The sequence below is a fragment of the Rhopalosiphum maidis genome, chromosome 1 (assembly GCF_003676215.2).
Source record: "Rhopalosiphum maidis isolate BTI-1 chromosome 1, ASM367621v3, whole genome shotgun sequence".
NCBI classification, from domain to species: domain Eukaryota; kingdom Metazoa; phylum Arthropoda; class Insecta; order Hemiptera; family Aphididae; genus Rhopalosiphum; species Rhopalosiphum maidis.
In genome coordinates, this window is record NC_040877.1 from 25,311,418 (window position 1) to 25,327,712 (window position 16,295).

A 16,295-nucleotide genomic window follows, 5' to 3' on the forward strand; every position below is an offset into this window, starting at 1 on the left:
TCAGGGGATTTTGTGTTTTGAAAAAGAGAAAACACTTAAAATTTTCTCAAGTATTTGATATACCAATTTTTTTCTCAATATAAAAAATATTTAAAAATAGATTATACTGTTAACTTTATAATATTGAAGTATTTTATGTTTTCAGTGATAAAATATTGCTACAAATTATCTATAACACTGTGGTTTTCATACATACACACATAAATAGTAGAATAAAATCTGTAGCACATAATAATTAATTATATTTTATCAATACAAAAATGTATTCATTGACTTTTCTGATCAAATAAATTTACATAGAACAACTAGTTAGTTACATTATGACATAGGTTATTTTAATCATCAACAGGACAAGATGAGAAAAGTCCTAACTTCCTCATTCTTTCAAAATCCTGTTCGGCATCATAGTGTCTATAAAACAAAAGATTAAACATGTTAAATACTATTTACACTAAAGAAAGTTTTATAAATTACTTGTAAAATTCTGCGTAAGCCTTCTTACGAGGTTCACCAATGCCATATTTGTATGCCACACCAACTCCAATAGATAAAACAACACTAAACACAAGGTGGAACTTGGTTTTCTTATCATAAAGTCCACGTAATTGTGGTTTTGCTAATTTTTGTACTACAGCTCCAGCAGACATGGTTCTAAAATAGAAGTTAATGTAAAATTATTATAAATATAAAAATATAAATGCTATATTAAGATTATTTCTGCAAACAATGTTATTCCTTATTTATGAGGTAAATTATAATGATCCTAACATATTTTATCTATAAATGACAAAATGTATGATTATTTTAAAGGTGTATTGTCTTATTAAACAATTTTAAATTATAAAAGTTGATATGATATATTATAATTCTAACTCGAGTAAAAAGTAAATAATTATATTTTGACGTAATTTTTTCATATGAAAATTTACACTCGTTAAAATTACATCATAAAACTAGAGTCAATGTTAAGCAAACTTTGGTTTCTGGTATATTCAATTTAAAATAGATTAATAATCGATGAGATTTCTTTTTAGCACCACACAATGGTCATTCCTGAAAAATTTATTTTGAGTTCAAGATTGTGTTTTAACAACTACTTATAACATGATTCATGAAATATAATTTATATTAAACAATAAGTTAACACGCAACATTTTCATAAGGAAAATAATTCCTGATTTTTACAAATCAATAAATTGGTATTTGAGTATCCAAAATTCGTGACTAAATTAAACTTATACATAATTGTCAAAGATTGACCTTCACATTATCAACTGAAAATTACGGACATTGTCTAAAGTAATAAACTTTGATGTCTGTGAAAATTTCAAATAATATTTACCAGTTTGGTGAATGAATCCAAAATAGATATACAACTTTCCGAGATGGGAAATAAATCACAAGCGCAACACAAATTAATATTCCGATTGAAGCAAATAAGCAATAGTGAAGAATTTCGGTATTAACTAATAAGCATTAAGAAGTGTTTCAGTGTTAGCGTTTCGTAAAAAATTTCTTCGATGTATTAAACATCTGTTTGAGCTGTTATCTGCAGCCCTGATGAAATGTCATGGAAGAATGAGATTTTGGTTATTATTTCATACATCTTTGATAACTTAATAATATTCATAATGAACATGAACTAGATGTTGTTTTCACCAATATTCTAAAACTCCGGTTTTACTAATTTACTATACTTACCACGATTATAGATATCTTTTTAAATTAATTGAAATACTAATAATATTATAATATAATATTTACTCATTTTTTAAATAACAAAATAAAACTCAAAACTTGGGTGTTTCATATTTTTATATATCAATTGCCGATTGACTATTGTAAATAATTAAATTGTACAAGTAACCAAAGTTTTTTATTAAAAAAAAATAATAAGTAAAAACAAATTTCAGATGTTTAGTGTTTTATCGAAAATCGTAAATACCGTGATATAGATAATATTAAAATCATAATAATTTCGGTAACTAATATTAGTTATTGAAATTTCCCATTGAAAACTATAGAAACGCAAAAAATACACATGTAAAGCCAAAGTAGTGGATGGTGCCACAAATTCGTATTTTTTTTTTACATATCAGTGGTGTAAATTACACCCAAGGTTTATAGATAATAGTTAATTATCTATAAATCTTAAGTTACACCACACAGACGCTCCGTATAGTAACCAATATTTTATCTATAATCGTTATTGATACATATAAGGTAACGGTATACGGTACACGTTGAACTCAATATGATATAGAGATTAGAGTTCACTTAAGGCATGTACGTTTAATTTTAATATCAATGAATCAACTCAAATAATTGATCATTGACTTAAATAATCAATACAAATCAAATATTAATTATAGGTCATAGACGTATAAATATTATACCTATGGTCTGAAAGTAGAAACTAAATTTTGGAGACGGCACTATTAGAAAAAGGTATACAATTTGGCCCATCTATACACCCATTGATAGCAAGAGAAATAAAAAAGTTTATTAACAAAAATAGTAATACTAGGAAATATTAAAAAACAATTCGTTTTGGTACGGAGGACGCGCAGTTCATATGATACAAATGGTACAATATGAAATATGACAGGATTAATACTACCATTTCAAGTATTATATAAATAATTATTTAGATGCAGTTTCGATGTTGTAGTAAGATACTTGCAATGAAGACGCTACCAAATAACCATTCTCGAATTTATAAGGCGCTTGATATAGGCAATTTTAATAGATTTTAATAAAAATATTATTAATATTATTTCAAAACAAAAAACCATCAACTTTATTATTTGTAAACATAACTATTATTCAAAATCTGATAATTTTAGTCCTCTCTGTTTCGATCAACATAGGTTATAAATTTGCCTATAAATTTTTTGTTATAAACCTTAATAAGAATTCGGTATATAAGAATTTGCTACCTATGTAAGATAGAGGCCACTGAGACAAGACTCTTAAGAATTTTAATCTAAATTTCAAGTTGGTAAATTTATAGGTATTGATTTTTCAAAGACTTTTGATACAATCAATCATGATTTCTTGGTATGTATGTTTTAACTATTGGCTATATTGCGGTGAATCACTTTTATCCTAGAATCTGGATAAAATTTTATTGAGTATATAAATCCTTTAGTTTTATTAGTCTCTTTGGTACTTCGTCCGTTCACTTCCTCTCACTATTATTTAACATCTTTCTAAATACTATTTATTCTGTTGATTATTATGACTTATTTATTGTTGTCAGGTGTTGGATCTTAGAATTTGGATCCTTGTGTTTTCTGATGATATAAAATAAACATATTTTATAATATGTTTCAAAAATCAAAGATAGTCTTGTTCTTTAAGACTTAGAAATTTACAGATAAATTTATTGATAAGTGAATTTTGTCACTTTTTGGGTTATCTCCTACCAATTGCCATTATACAAAATAGAATAATTATGTTTCACCGGATACGGGAGATATTGGAATAGTATTGTATAAATAATGGATTTCCAATTGCGACTGGACTATGATGTGCGCTAAGTAAAATATGTACTGTTTTTATACGGTTTTTATACTATTTGTTTTCTTTTGATATACGTAATTATGTATATATTTAATTGCAAATAAATTGTTATGAAGTGTTTTATCCGGTGACATTCCAGGAAGCTTTATGCGATAATTATAAAATTGTTATGTAATTATTGTAATTTATTGCTTTGGATAATATAGTTCCATACTAGAATAATCAGTTTTGCTTAAAATCAAAGCTTTTTCATGACTAAATATCTTTAATACATACTTAGTTTTTATAGTTCTAACTTCAAGGCACTTAGCTGGAAGACGTAAGTGTTTTGAATTTTAATACACGCTTAATATATGCAGTAGGTTGGTGTTAAGTAATAAATGTTTATATCAGATCAAATTATATTTTTCATTTGTCAAATTAACTTTGCAATAAATGCATCTTAAAGTATAAAAGTTGTTAGACATTTAAAATTTAAAAAGAAAAGTTGAACTCATTTTTAGGTACCTATAGTTGAAATACGATAATCCCTCGTTAATCCGCGGAATTTATGTTCTAGAAAAGTTTCGCGGATTACGAAGAATTACTATATGCATCTAAAAACAATATATGAGTTTTATATTCAATTTAAATAATATACAACTATAACAAGTAGGTTTAAATAGTATTTTTGTATTTAATCGGAAAAATAAAGTCACAATACCGTAGTCTTAATAGTAAATAAATATTGTATATAAATTTGTAATTACTTGTCATAAAATACAGTGATGAACGATTACTGCTCACAAACGTGACTAATAGTTTATAAAATACGTAATTGCAAATTTATTATAATAATGTTCTATATGTTAAACACATAAACATAATTAATAAACTATCACTATAATAACTGTAGTTATTACTTATTTATAAGAACTAACCCCTGATATACTATATGCACTGCATACAGAGCTAACAAAAATATTTTAAAACCAATAGAATATAATATTCTTAAATCGAAACGATTACAACTATATTATGTCCTAGACATTTTTATGGATATTATACACCGCTTAAATTAGTGTATGTTTGGTGTCACTGCGACATACATCCGTAATATCTACTTGCATTGTAATACGTATCTTTTTGTTTGATTTAATTGAACTGTATATATTTTTATAATATCATACAAATAGAATACACATTATTGAGACTGCAGTCGGGTTGACGTTCAATGAATTATAATATTGCGAATAATGTATAGAACCGTACTAAGTCTATCATGAGGCGCAGTGGTTACCAGGTAGTAAACGTTTTTGATACGATCGACCGTGTTAGTAATGAAATTGGTTGCCGTCGAACGGTCCGGACTGTTGTTGTTCGTACTGTGGTTCAGCGTTGTTGGTAGCGGCGGCAGTGGTGGCGGTGGCAGGGGTAACTGCGGCATCCCGTTGCTGAAGAAATGGGGCGTCACGTTGTTGGAGAAATAGCGATGGTCTGTTGTAAGCGTGGGCTCTGAAGTGTGGCGATGAGTAATACGGCGGTAAACCTCCGGCGGCGGCGGGCTGTCTGAAAAACTGAGGCTGATCCACCGGCTGCGGCGGGTACAGCGGCGAGCGATACGCGTCCACTACGGTCGGCTGTTGTTCGTAAAGCGGCTGCGGTGTGGCCGGATAATACGGCGGAGGCGCTGCTACGTATGGTGGCCCGGGGGGGTAATATGGTGCGTAGTTGTACGGTGGCGGTGGTGCTCCGTCCACGGCGTATTGCGGTTCGTACGGGTACTGCAGCGGCCGATACGGGTTGCCGCTCGGCACCAGCACAGGGCCGGTTGGCTGCAAGTAAGGGCCAGCTGGTTGGTAAGGGCCCAACGGTTGATAAGGATATGGGTACGGATAAGGATATCCGGGTCCAGCCGCGCCGCCAACGGGCACATAGTCCTGCGGGTCTGATAAGTTGTCCGGTTTTTCCTTTCGCGTGCCCGTCGGCGAGCCTGCAGTGGTACAAGGTTCTTAAAATAATCGAAAATAACCAGGGTTAAATGATATTCAAATATTTTGTTTTTTATATAAAATTAATAATGATAACAACGATTTATTTGTTTGGTTTGTGTATTTTTAAAACTACTATATGACTTATTTTTATCGTATTTAATATATGACATTATTAACACGCGTGTTATGCTATTCTTACGCACAGGGCCGAATCTATAGGATGGGACGAACCGGAGCACTTGCTCAAGAAGTCTTAGTCGGGGGGGGAATGCCAAATTACCAAATAATAAGTGAATTTATTTTATATTAACAGTTATTATTCATTATATAATACAAATTACAATTTTAATTTTACTTTGGATAAGAATACCTCCATTTTCCATACGGATTATTTATGATAAAAATTTTTTATTGTAAAACGTACAAGTCAAGATACAATTTTATTTGAAGGTTTGTATTTAATACACATTTTTTTCAAATACCTAAAATTTTTTTTCTCATTTTTTTTTTAGAGAGAGTATAACTCGTATAATAAGTATAACAGTAGCATAATATAGAGAGAGCTAGGGCGCTAATTTTATACTATTCCTCAGGTAAAATATATGCTAGATTTGACGCTGCATATAGTGCCTACATGACAAATTTTGGTATTCCTATTATTTAGCACAGGGCCGTCTCAGCTTTGGCGAGCACCGAGTAAATTAAATCTTCCGAAACCCCTTATTTTTTCCTTAGGGTTAAACATGAATTTATAAAGAAAAATGTTTCTTATTATACACAAAAAACTAATAATTAATTTATATACAATAATCCGTATAGATACAATATTAATAATTAATAAATCGATAAGTTCTAAAAAGTGGTTAGGGTCTATTACCTAAACTATAGTCGGGGCCCGTTAGGAGTTTTAATTATTTTCTATTTACAAAATAATTAAAAACCCCTTAAAAATAAGTTTAGATCCGGGCCTTGGACAAATGACTCAAGAAAACCGGCCTTAGTACGGCCCTGGAGTATCAGTTATAACTTATAATTAATAACTATTATGACTATATAGTTATTATATTTTGATAGTTTATTACATACAACAAGCGTGAGATAAAATATTTTTATTTTTATATTAAACTTTGTAGGTAGCATACTGCATCACTTGCTTACAGAAATTAACCCATGATGTGAACACCTAACGTGTATCGATAATATATATTTAGGTATAATATTCAATATTAAGGTGCAATAATTTATGTTAATTTAATTATTTAATAAGAAAAAAAATATTCTTATTTATACTTATGGTATAATGGTGAATTAAGTACTGCAGTTGTACTGAATTAGATCAAAATTATTAATGGATACAATTTTTTTAAATTTAATTTGGAATCAATTATCACAATTATAATACTAATTATCTATTTTAACTTAATACATCAGTTAAAATCAATTATTAGGTATAGACTTTAGAGTATATAAACATTATAAACTATATAATATATATATATACAGAGTGGTTCTTTTATCAAACAACACTCATTATTTCAACAAGTATTAATGTTTTTGAAAATATTTTCTTACATAGTTTCAAGTTGTTAAAAAATAACGTTTTTATTAAAAATTTATATTTTTAAATATTTTTTATCCTTATAATTTTTTAAGTTTTTTACTTTTTTGAATGACAACATAGATTTTTAATTTTATATTCCAAAGCAGAATATTTTTTTGAGTATTTTTATACATAAAAATCAAATTTAGGGCGAGTAGTTTATGAGTTAAACTTATTTAAAGTTTAGACAAGCAAAGTAGTGGACTAACATTTTGCGTGGTTACCCTGTACGACACCACTCCGCACAACTAAACTTTAAATACGTATAACTCATAAACTACTCGCCCTAAATTTGATTTTTATGTATCGAAATACTCAAAAAATTATTCTGCTTTGGAATATGAAATTAAAAATCTATGTTACATTCAAAAAAGTAAAAAACTTAAAAAATTATAAGGATAAAAAATATTTAAAAATATAATTTTTTAATAATTGTTTTTTTAACAATTTGAAACTATGTAAGAAAATATTTTCAAAAACATTAATACTTTTTGAAATAATGAGTGTTGTTTGATAAAATAATCACTCTGTATATATATACATATTATGTATAAAACATTGAAACGCTAATAATCCAATAAGTTAAAATAACCTATGAATAGATAAAATTAATTGAAAATATTAAAATATCTATCTGTAATTTTTAATTATTTTAATTTATAAGCCATAAACACAAGTATGCCAACGATATATTGAAACATGAAATATATAGAATATATATATATTTAGTAGATTATAGCAAATCAAAATGGTAGATTTAATATGTTTATACCACCTAATATAGTAATATATATATATATATATATTATAAACAGTTGTATGGGAAGTTAGTCATACATTTTAATATTTATAATAATTAATAATTATTAATTTATATATCATAATTTTGTATTTGCTCCATTATTAAAAAAATAAAATAAATTTATTTATATTTTAAAAACTTACTTTCCGTAGCAGTGTGTTTGTTGTACTTTCTTACATTGGGCTGTATTTGCAATGTCTGGCCAGTTTGGGTACTGGATACTCCTTGCTGCGTCCCGCTGCAAAGGATGCCGGATATAATCACCAGCAAAATTGAAAATACCTAAACGTAATAAGAATATTTTGGTTTTGTATTGTTGATTGTATTATTTAAATGCTTTTAAGTAAATAGGTACTATTAATAATTTAATCGTTATAATTTAAGTAGAACAGTAGATAGCCGTAGTGTTACAGATACAATATATACTTTAATTTCACCGTAAATTATAATAGTAATAGATATAATTAAAAGAGTTAGATACTCAAACTCAGGTATCGTTTCATACAATTTACACTCAAACGTATAAGATACACGGAATATATAAATGGTCCTGCTTACTTGGATCATCATTGTGCGTGATGTCTGTTACCGTGTAGCGTATATTTTCAAACCTCTTATTCAACACTGACCGTGAATGCAAATTGTACGGTGACTTTTATATAGTGGTCCACGAATACCCAATATATCCTTCAAAGTATTTACAACGGTTTTTTATCATTATTTATCATAAGACAATGAATTAGGCGTACCAATCAACCTCCAACAATGGTGTGAACCAGTCATCATCAACACATTCGAGACGGTTGTTGAACTTGAGTAGGAGGACGCGTGAACATTGCAATATTCGAGGCGTATAAGGGTTTGAGATGTACCTAAATAATATGATTTATGATTAATGACACTTTTGTGCATTTGGTTCATTTGGATTTAAAATCTAATTTAAGAATCAACCGGCGACACAAAAGGATTGTCGTTATGACTGATGACTAGTCAATAATTGGCGTGTATATTGAATTAACATTGTAATCAAATTTTTTGTTTGCATGTATGCAAATTAAAAACCCAACATAGAAATAAGTAATAACTTTATAAAGATTACTATACTATCTATATAAAGTGTTATTGAATTAACATTAAATTAAGTTTTCTTTTGTGATATTAGCTCATTTTTATTGTAAAAACTATATTATGTTCATATGCAAATAAGATAGTAAAATACGTGTTTTGTGTTAGATAACAGTTTTAAATAAAAAATACAGGAATAAAATGTTATAGTCAAATTAGACTTCTTAATATCTTTTGGTTTGAATTAAAATATATTTAAATTAAAAATAAATATTGTTTTTGTATACAATTTTTCTACTATGTAATTTAATGGTGTCCTCTTATTTCTTGTATATAATAGATTAGCATTATATTATTTCATTTGAAATAATATATACAATCTGTAAATGTAGTATTTGAAATATGCATATACAATTGTTCAGTTACAGTGCATTATCATTTATCACGTGTTGACGTGTACTTAATAAGTTTTGATATAATAAAAGAGTACATGAAATAAAACCTGCCACTCAATGGTGACACTTATTCCTTATTTTTTTATAAAACCAACTACATTTTATTTTTTACACATACTAATATACCTACTCCTTTTTGTAACAAAAAAAATGCTGTTACAAGTTACGACTTTAAATAGTAAAATTTTACAGATGAAAGTTTCACTAATGAATGATTTATTTTCTGAGAAAATAAGACTAGACTACTAGTAAAAATTTAATAACTAACAAAACGTATGCTTATTATAAAAAATAACAGTGTATAAATAGTATATTATGTTAAAAAAAAATAACATGTCTTGAACTGATGTAGACAGTAGACGTAAGAATAATTATAATGTGCCATTAAATTATGTCATTATAAAACTATAAATACGTGACACAAAATTATGAAATGAATAATTTTAGGACGTTTCTTAATTATTGTTTATTAATCACATTATATCATAATACAATAATACCTACCTACAATTAGTTAAACAGTGGTAGTATTGCTAGTAATAAGTAATGGTAGTATTATACAATATTATATATTGTATGATTTGTATGATACACTTAGACACCTTGTAGACTCTCGCCTACCTAATATATGTAGATATTACTACTTAAACTAAAATGTTGAAAATTTTATATACATTTTATTTACTTAATTTATGATACTTACGTAAAGGTTGACTAGTTTAAAATGCCAAGGAACAGATCAAAACAAAATCTTTGATGTTTTAAACATTTTAAAACCTAAATAATTTTACTGTTAACAAAAAACGATTTTTTATACCTACCTATTAATTTTAGCTATTTTAAACAAGATATAATAAAAAACATTTAACGTTATATGTTATAGCTTATATAAATTTAATAATAAATTGACAATCTATATAAATTTCAAAGTATTATTCAATAACACAAATTGTTATAAAAATGACATAGGCATACAAGTATATTTTTGGAAAAGTTAAAATTAAATAATCAACATTTTGGAAAAGTCAATCTCAAGAAGACTTGATGCCAAATTCAAATTTTTTTCAAAATTCTTATAGCTGCATTATATCAATGGGTACGTTGGAAATGTAACACACTAACACGTCTATATAATCCTATGTTGTTCCAATCCCCTTAAAATATAAAAGATAATGAAAAACAATTATTATATATATATAACTATCTTTTTTACAAGATGTAGTTAATTGACTAAGTTTGTAACTCTAAATGTTTTAATCATCAAGGAAAATGCAAAAAGATACAAAACCAAAATTGGTCAATTTAGAATAATTTTTGATATCTGTGATAAGTTATAAGTATAACTATTATCACTCATTATTATCTATATACGGCTCTAAATTCTAATGTATGTACATTAGAGTCGGACTTAAGCAATCACAAACGATTTTGCGATTGTTGACTTTTGTCTTTTACTGTAGGTATGCTTGGTTAAGGGTACTGACCGACTTGAACTTGACAGTTGACATTGATGTGCGCAGATTATATGACTAAAGGTGGGGTCATCTGAGTTGTTTTATTTTCAGTTATTCATTTGGTGCTAATCGTTCATCTTTCTGCCCATTGTAATATAGGCAATAGGTCGTGTTTGATGTAACAATGGGTTATTGGATATTCTAATCTCAAGAATAGATCAATACAACAACTACGAGTCCACATAAATATTCGTTCTATTATACTTATACGTACGGCAAATGAAATTGTCGAATCACGCACATTTTTATTTTCAATAACTGTTATTGAATAATTTATTATTTTAACGTATTATTTTTTATGCGCCAAAGTACCTACATTTAAATTTTAAAATAATATTTTATATTTATCGCTTGTTTAGCTATTATGTATATTAGGTAGAAAATTATAATAGATTGCGTTATTAAAAAAAAAAAAAAAAAGATCAAATACATATATTTTTGTATTAATTTAAATCTATTATGTTAAAGATACAAACAATATTGAAGTATAGAATGATTAACATCATAACTCACAGTTACTATACACAATTAAAATATAAATTTGAACATGATTATATATGTTTTGATTAAGGATAAAGAAAATGTAATTCGTATATGTGTTTTATTATTTTATTAGTCATTAGTTATTTAATTCTTGGCCAAACGATCTGTTCAATCCATGAAATGTAATTCGATACCCGAGTATAAACACCAGGTGTATCCGTTCCACAGTATACCCCCGAAAATGACGTTATTCCTATTTGTGAATACATACACATGTACTTATTATGTATTATTTGAATCGGGCCACCTGAATCGCCCTATAAAATTATAAAAATAAATTGTAATTTAAAAAAAAATATTCACGATGCAAAAATGTAATTATATGTAAAGAAATATAAAATACTTACTGTACAAGTATCATTTCCACCTTCTGGATTGCCAGTACATAACATAAGGTCATCAACTATTCCTCGAGACAATTTTTGATTTCTGTTTGCCATGTATAAGTAACTCTGATCGCACTGTTTGGTCGGAATAGTGTTTATACTTACTTTTAATAATTTCGAGCTTACAGATTCAGCTAAATATTTTTATTTTCATTATATTTATAAGTTATAGGTATATTAAATAAAATATTGAATACAAAAATATTAACTTACCTGTATCAGTTCTTCCCCATCCTGTAGCTATTATTGCTGGTGGTCTTAAAGAATGATCTGTATTGAGACAAATAGGTCGTACAAATGGCGAGAAGTCTACATCTCTTTCTAAGCGAAATAATGCTATATCGTTGTATAAAGAAGGTGGTTTGTAATTTGGATGTATTATCCGTTCAACTATTTTATAGTCATTAGGTTTAGCCTCGTCAGTGTCCGAAGCATAATCTAGATCACCTAAGCGGGCCCATTTTGCCCTTAAAACATAATTGTTTTATAACAGTTTATTAAGTCAATATAATGTGTGTATATGTAAGTAAACATACGGTTTTTTATCTTGTTTTTCACAGTGAGCTGCCGTTAGTACAAAATTCTTACTTATTAACGATCCTCCACATGCCCACGAATCTGGTTTTTCATTAAAACCTAACAAAGCCTGTAATTATATAATATTAATTAAAAAAAAATAAATATTGTATATTTCACATTTTTGTCACCATGTGAGGAAATTCCTTCGGTTTAGCTTCTGTACCGTTGGTAATTAAGGTAATGGCATCATAGCAATCTTTAACTTTGATGTATTCCTCATTATTTGACGTTAATATAGGATCCTGAATTATAAAATAAATTAATTCTGAATACTGAATGCACACTATGTTTAAAATAAAAATATATAAAAAATAATTATTAGATAAATATTGTTACAAAGTGATTTAATAAATAATAATAAATTACTTATTGCAGTAATATACCTATAGGTATATATGTATTATACATACTTTCAGTGGCTGAATATGTTCTCACAATTGGTTTTTTTGTTGTAGAAGTAGATGGTTTAGAGGATGAAATTGCAGAGGATGGACTGGTAGGGGGTGGAATGGTAGGGTTTTTATTTGCTGGAGGACAACAAACTATTGGAATTGATCCACTGAATGAGCATAATTGCGGTCTAATATTTTTCTTGAGTCCTTCCTTTGCAACCGGACAATTTTCAATATTCCGACAAATGGAATCGGGAGATTTCCCATTACCTTTGCGACAAATATCACCTATACATGAATAATATATAAATACCTATCGTTAATACTTCAGTTTATTTTGATAGTCAATTTATTGATATTGTTAATACTGTAATGTAAAATTCAAACACTACTTTATTTATCCTGTGTGATAAATATTATTTGATATTTGGATAATTTAAAAATATCCAATGATAATCTGTTGTCTTTCAAGTATCAAGTTTAAACACACTACAAGTCTACAAATGTCTAAATGATCAAAAATAATCATGAGAACAGTAAATGACCTGATAACGATTTGTTAAAATTATCAAAATTGCATAACGAATAATGTTTTTATACTTTTACGTGAAAATGAAATCAAGAACTATACATAAAAAAAAATATATAAAAAAAATAATTGTAGATAATATGGACTTTTTTGAGGTAAAATATAAAAATATAAAAATATTTTTTTTAACTTATTAAATGTAGTTTACATTACAGTTAATCAGTTAATATTGTTATTTGTCATCACATTTCTTTAAAACAATAGTTTATAGCGTTAAAAACCCTTAGAATAATTAAAGATAAAATATAAAAAGAAGTAACCACTATGTTACATAGTGGATTTTGAGTGTACTTCATCATTGAGTAAGCAACTGTAATGTCCGAGTAAAATTTTAATTCAATATTATTAGTTATTACACATTTACACACGATTCTGGACGAAGCCGACGAAGACAGTCTGTCACTCTATATTACAAAGTATAATAATTATGTTGTAGTAACTATATTATGACATTTTTTATATTTAACTCTTATATAGGTCAACTCCTAAAAAATAAATATTATTGTAAAACCAATAGGTCAACACTTGCACATATATATATGTATATCCGATATGTCGAGACAATTATTTAAGAATTTGGACTATATATAATAAAAATATCAAAACGTAATCATACCTTCATATAATTCCAGTATTTGTGCTTTGTATCCCAAATTCATAAAACATAATATAAACACAGTCAAAAGATATTGCAAGTTAGTATAACTTTTCATTATTAATAAAATAATTTTAATATCTTATTTTAACAAGAGTTTATTAATATTTTTGTTTACAATAATCGACTAAGTATACAGACCTACAATTTATTGTAGATTTGTTTAAATTGGTTAATTATACAGCAAATACACACACACACACATAAATGATAATAAACCCCACTTCGCTATACTGGTTCTTGACCATGGAATGCAATATTATATTATATTTTTATACCTAACTTAAGAATATTTACATTCAGTAGTCAAGGTCACATCCTTACCTATTATAATTACTAATTAATGATCAGTGAGTTGAAAATTATATTTTTTTGTTTATCAACTGGTCAGTGGTGATGATTGGTTATTCGTTTATATTTATATATTTTGAATTGTTCTTAGAGGATTTAATTAAAATATCCATTATTTTTATTTTTTATAAAAATTAGCGTGTAGCAATATATTTTAAGAAATTAAAGTTTTAATTAAGTGAAGTACCTAAATAATAAATTTAAATATTCCCCAATTATACATTCTTTTTTATTCATATTATTCATGACGCATGCATCGTTTATAAGTAAAAATACTGAATTATTTCTAAGAACCATTTAGTAATGTAATAGCATTTCTTGGAAAACCTTGCCCAAGTATCCATAATTTCGTAATAATTAATATTTATCATCAACACGATTTACAACGAAAAATACATAACAACTATCGTTATAAATTATAACACTTTAACCAGTTTAACCTAATAGATCAATAATAGCAAAATTCAAATTGATAAATGTTAATTATAAACATCTATTAAGTTTTCTAGTAACATTAGATATTATGTTGTTTTAATGTCTTTTACTCTCAACATGGTTCGAATAGAAAAAGCAAAAGAAAGAATTGTAAAGTAAAATTTTGTATACAAATAAATAAATAAACATAAAACTCTAAAATATATATTTTTAATGTGATTGTTGTTAAGGTTTACCGCATTATTTATTTATTTGCACATAATTTATTCATGAAATATATCCATATAAAACGTAATTTAAGGATAATCATAGGTACCTCCTAATGATTCTTAATTAAAATATTACTTATTAGTTATTGCAATCAGACCCTTTATTAATACAATCGTAGGCCCTAGGCAAAGCCGTAACTGGAGGAGGGTCCAGGGGTCTGGACCTCCCAAGATGTTTTAAAAATAGAAATATTGTATAGTGATGAATAAAGTTAATTGACTATAAATTTTCAGTATTTATATTTAAAAAAAATGTTGAACCCCCCTCCGAAATTTTTTTCAGTTGCAGCCTTGGTCCTAGGCACAGTGATTTTAATTCCTATGTGCTTATACAGCACTGCGGTATCCAGTATTTAAATGGGTATAAAACATTCTGTTTAGGAGATGAAGTGTTGAATTTCGATGTTTATCTTTATATAAATACATTAGATCTAGTTGGTACGTAGGGAGAAATTAAAAATTTCTAGTAATTTTCTTTAATAATAAGAGGAAAAACAATTTTTTTATTTTGTAACTGAAAAGAAATAATTGTAGAGCCTTGATAAAATCAAGTAAATGTTAACATAGTATTATTTTTAAGACACGACACGATGTTCGAAATGCTATTTATAGATATTTATAAAAAATTGTTTAGTTTATTTTCGATTTATACGGGATCCGTGTACATGTGTTGGTACACGGTCAAAATCGCGAACTCTAGTATGTACGTTTATTTTACCTTAATTTTATTATTATTATTATAGGTACATTTGTTGTAAAATATAAACGTTTATTGATAAGTTCAATTCGTTTAACCTTTACCGTCATAGTTCCGGTCTCGACGGTGACAGTTAATCGAGTTTCTATAGTGTTTCTATATTGGTACTGTAATATATCAAGGTGTATGTAAATATATCGGCTACACGCGGTACGTTAGTATTGACATTTGACATACAATAGATAAGTAGAAGAGTATAATTAAGTTAATAAAGTTAATAAAAGCTTATATATAATTATAATATTTCTAATGATATAATAATAATTAATATTTATTCCGTGATGTGATTTGTGTTTATTAAAAAATTATTCTACTCAGTACCGTATTACTATTGAACAAAAATTACCAATAGTAATATAATATGTAGAAAATCCTTAGAAATATGTTACAGCCTGTTTTTGATCT

The 16,295-nt window shown here is 27.2% G+C and overlaps 3 protein-coding genes across 4 annotated transcripts; all 3 read right to left on the reverse strand.

Annotated features, from left to right (window-relative positions):
- Nucleotides 1-218: 218 nt before the first annotated feature.
- LOC113548662 (cytochrome c oxidase subunit 6C) lies at nt 219-1,522 on the reverse strand. The gene is made up of 3 exons (XM_026949661.1): nt 1,343-1,522; nt 475-651; nt 219-411 (listed from the first exon to the last, which is right to left on the reverse strand). The coding sequence occupies exons 2-3, from the start codon at nt 645-647 to the stop codon at nt 336-338; spliced, it is 249 nt and encodes an 82-aa protein (XP_026805462.1). The 5' UTR covers nt 648-651; nt 1,343-1,522; the 3' UTR covers nt 219-335.
- A 2,467-nt stretch (nt 1,523-3,989) lies between these two features.
- Nucleotides 3,990-8,606, reverse strand: LOC113548310 (proline-rich protein 2-like). Of its 2 annotated transcripts, none has more exons than XM_026949120.1 (3): nt 8,459-8,606; nt 8,044-8,182; nt 3,990-5,497 (listed from the first exon to the last, which is right to left on the reverse strand). In XM_026949120.1, exons 1-3 carry the CDS (start codon nt 8,468-8,470, stop codon nt 4,839-4,841), a joined length of 810 nt encoding a protein of 269 aa, XP_026804921.1. In that variant the 5' UTR covers nt 8,471-8,606; the 3' UTR covers nt 3,990-4,838. The 2 variants fall into 2 exon arrangements, with proteins under 2 accessions (XP_026804921.1, XP_026804920.1); XM_026949119.1 differs by having other exon boundaries at nt 3,996-5,515.
- Nucleotides 8,607-11,529: 2,923 nt separating this feature from the next.
- Nucleotides 11,530-14,214, reverse strand: LOC113550587 (serine protease snake-like). Its single transcript, XM_026952525.1, has 7 exons — nt 14,040-14,214; nt 12,853-13,122; nt 12,571-12,725; nt 12,400-12,509; nt 12,077-12,330; nt 11,825-11,997; nt 11,530-11,734 (listed from the first exon to the last, which is right to left on the reverse strand). The coding sequence occupies exons 1-7, from the start codon at nt 14,134-14,136 to the stop codon at nt 11,558-11,560; spliced, it is 1,236 nt and encodes a 411-aa protein (XP_026808326.1). The 5' UTR covers nt 14,137-14,214; the 3' UTR covers nt 11,530-11,557.
- Between the last annotated feature and the right edge of the window lie 2,081 nt (nt 14,215-16,295).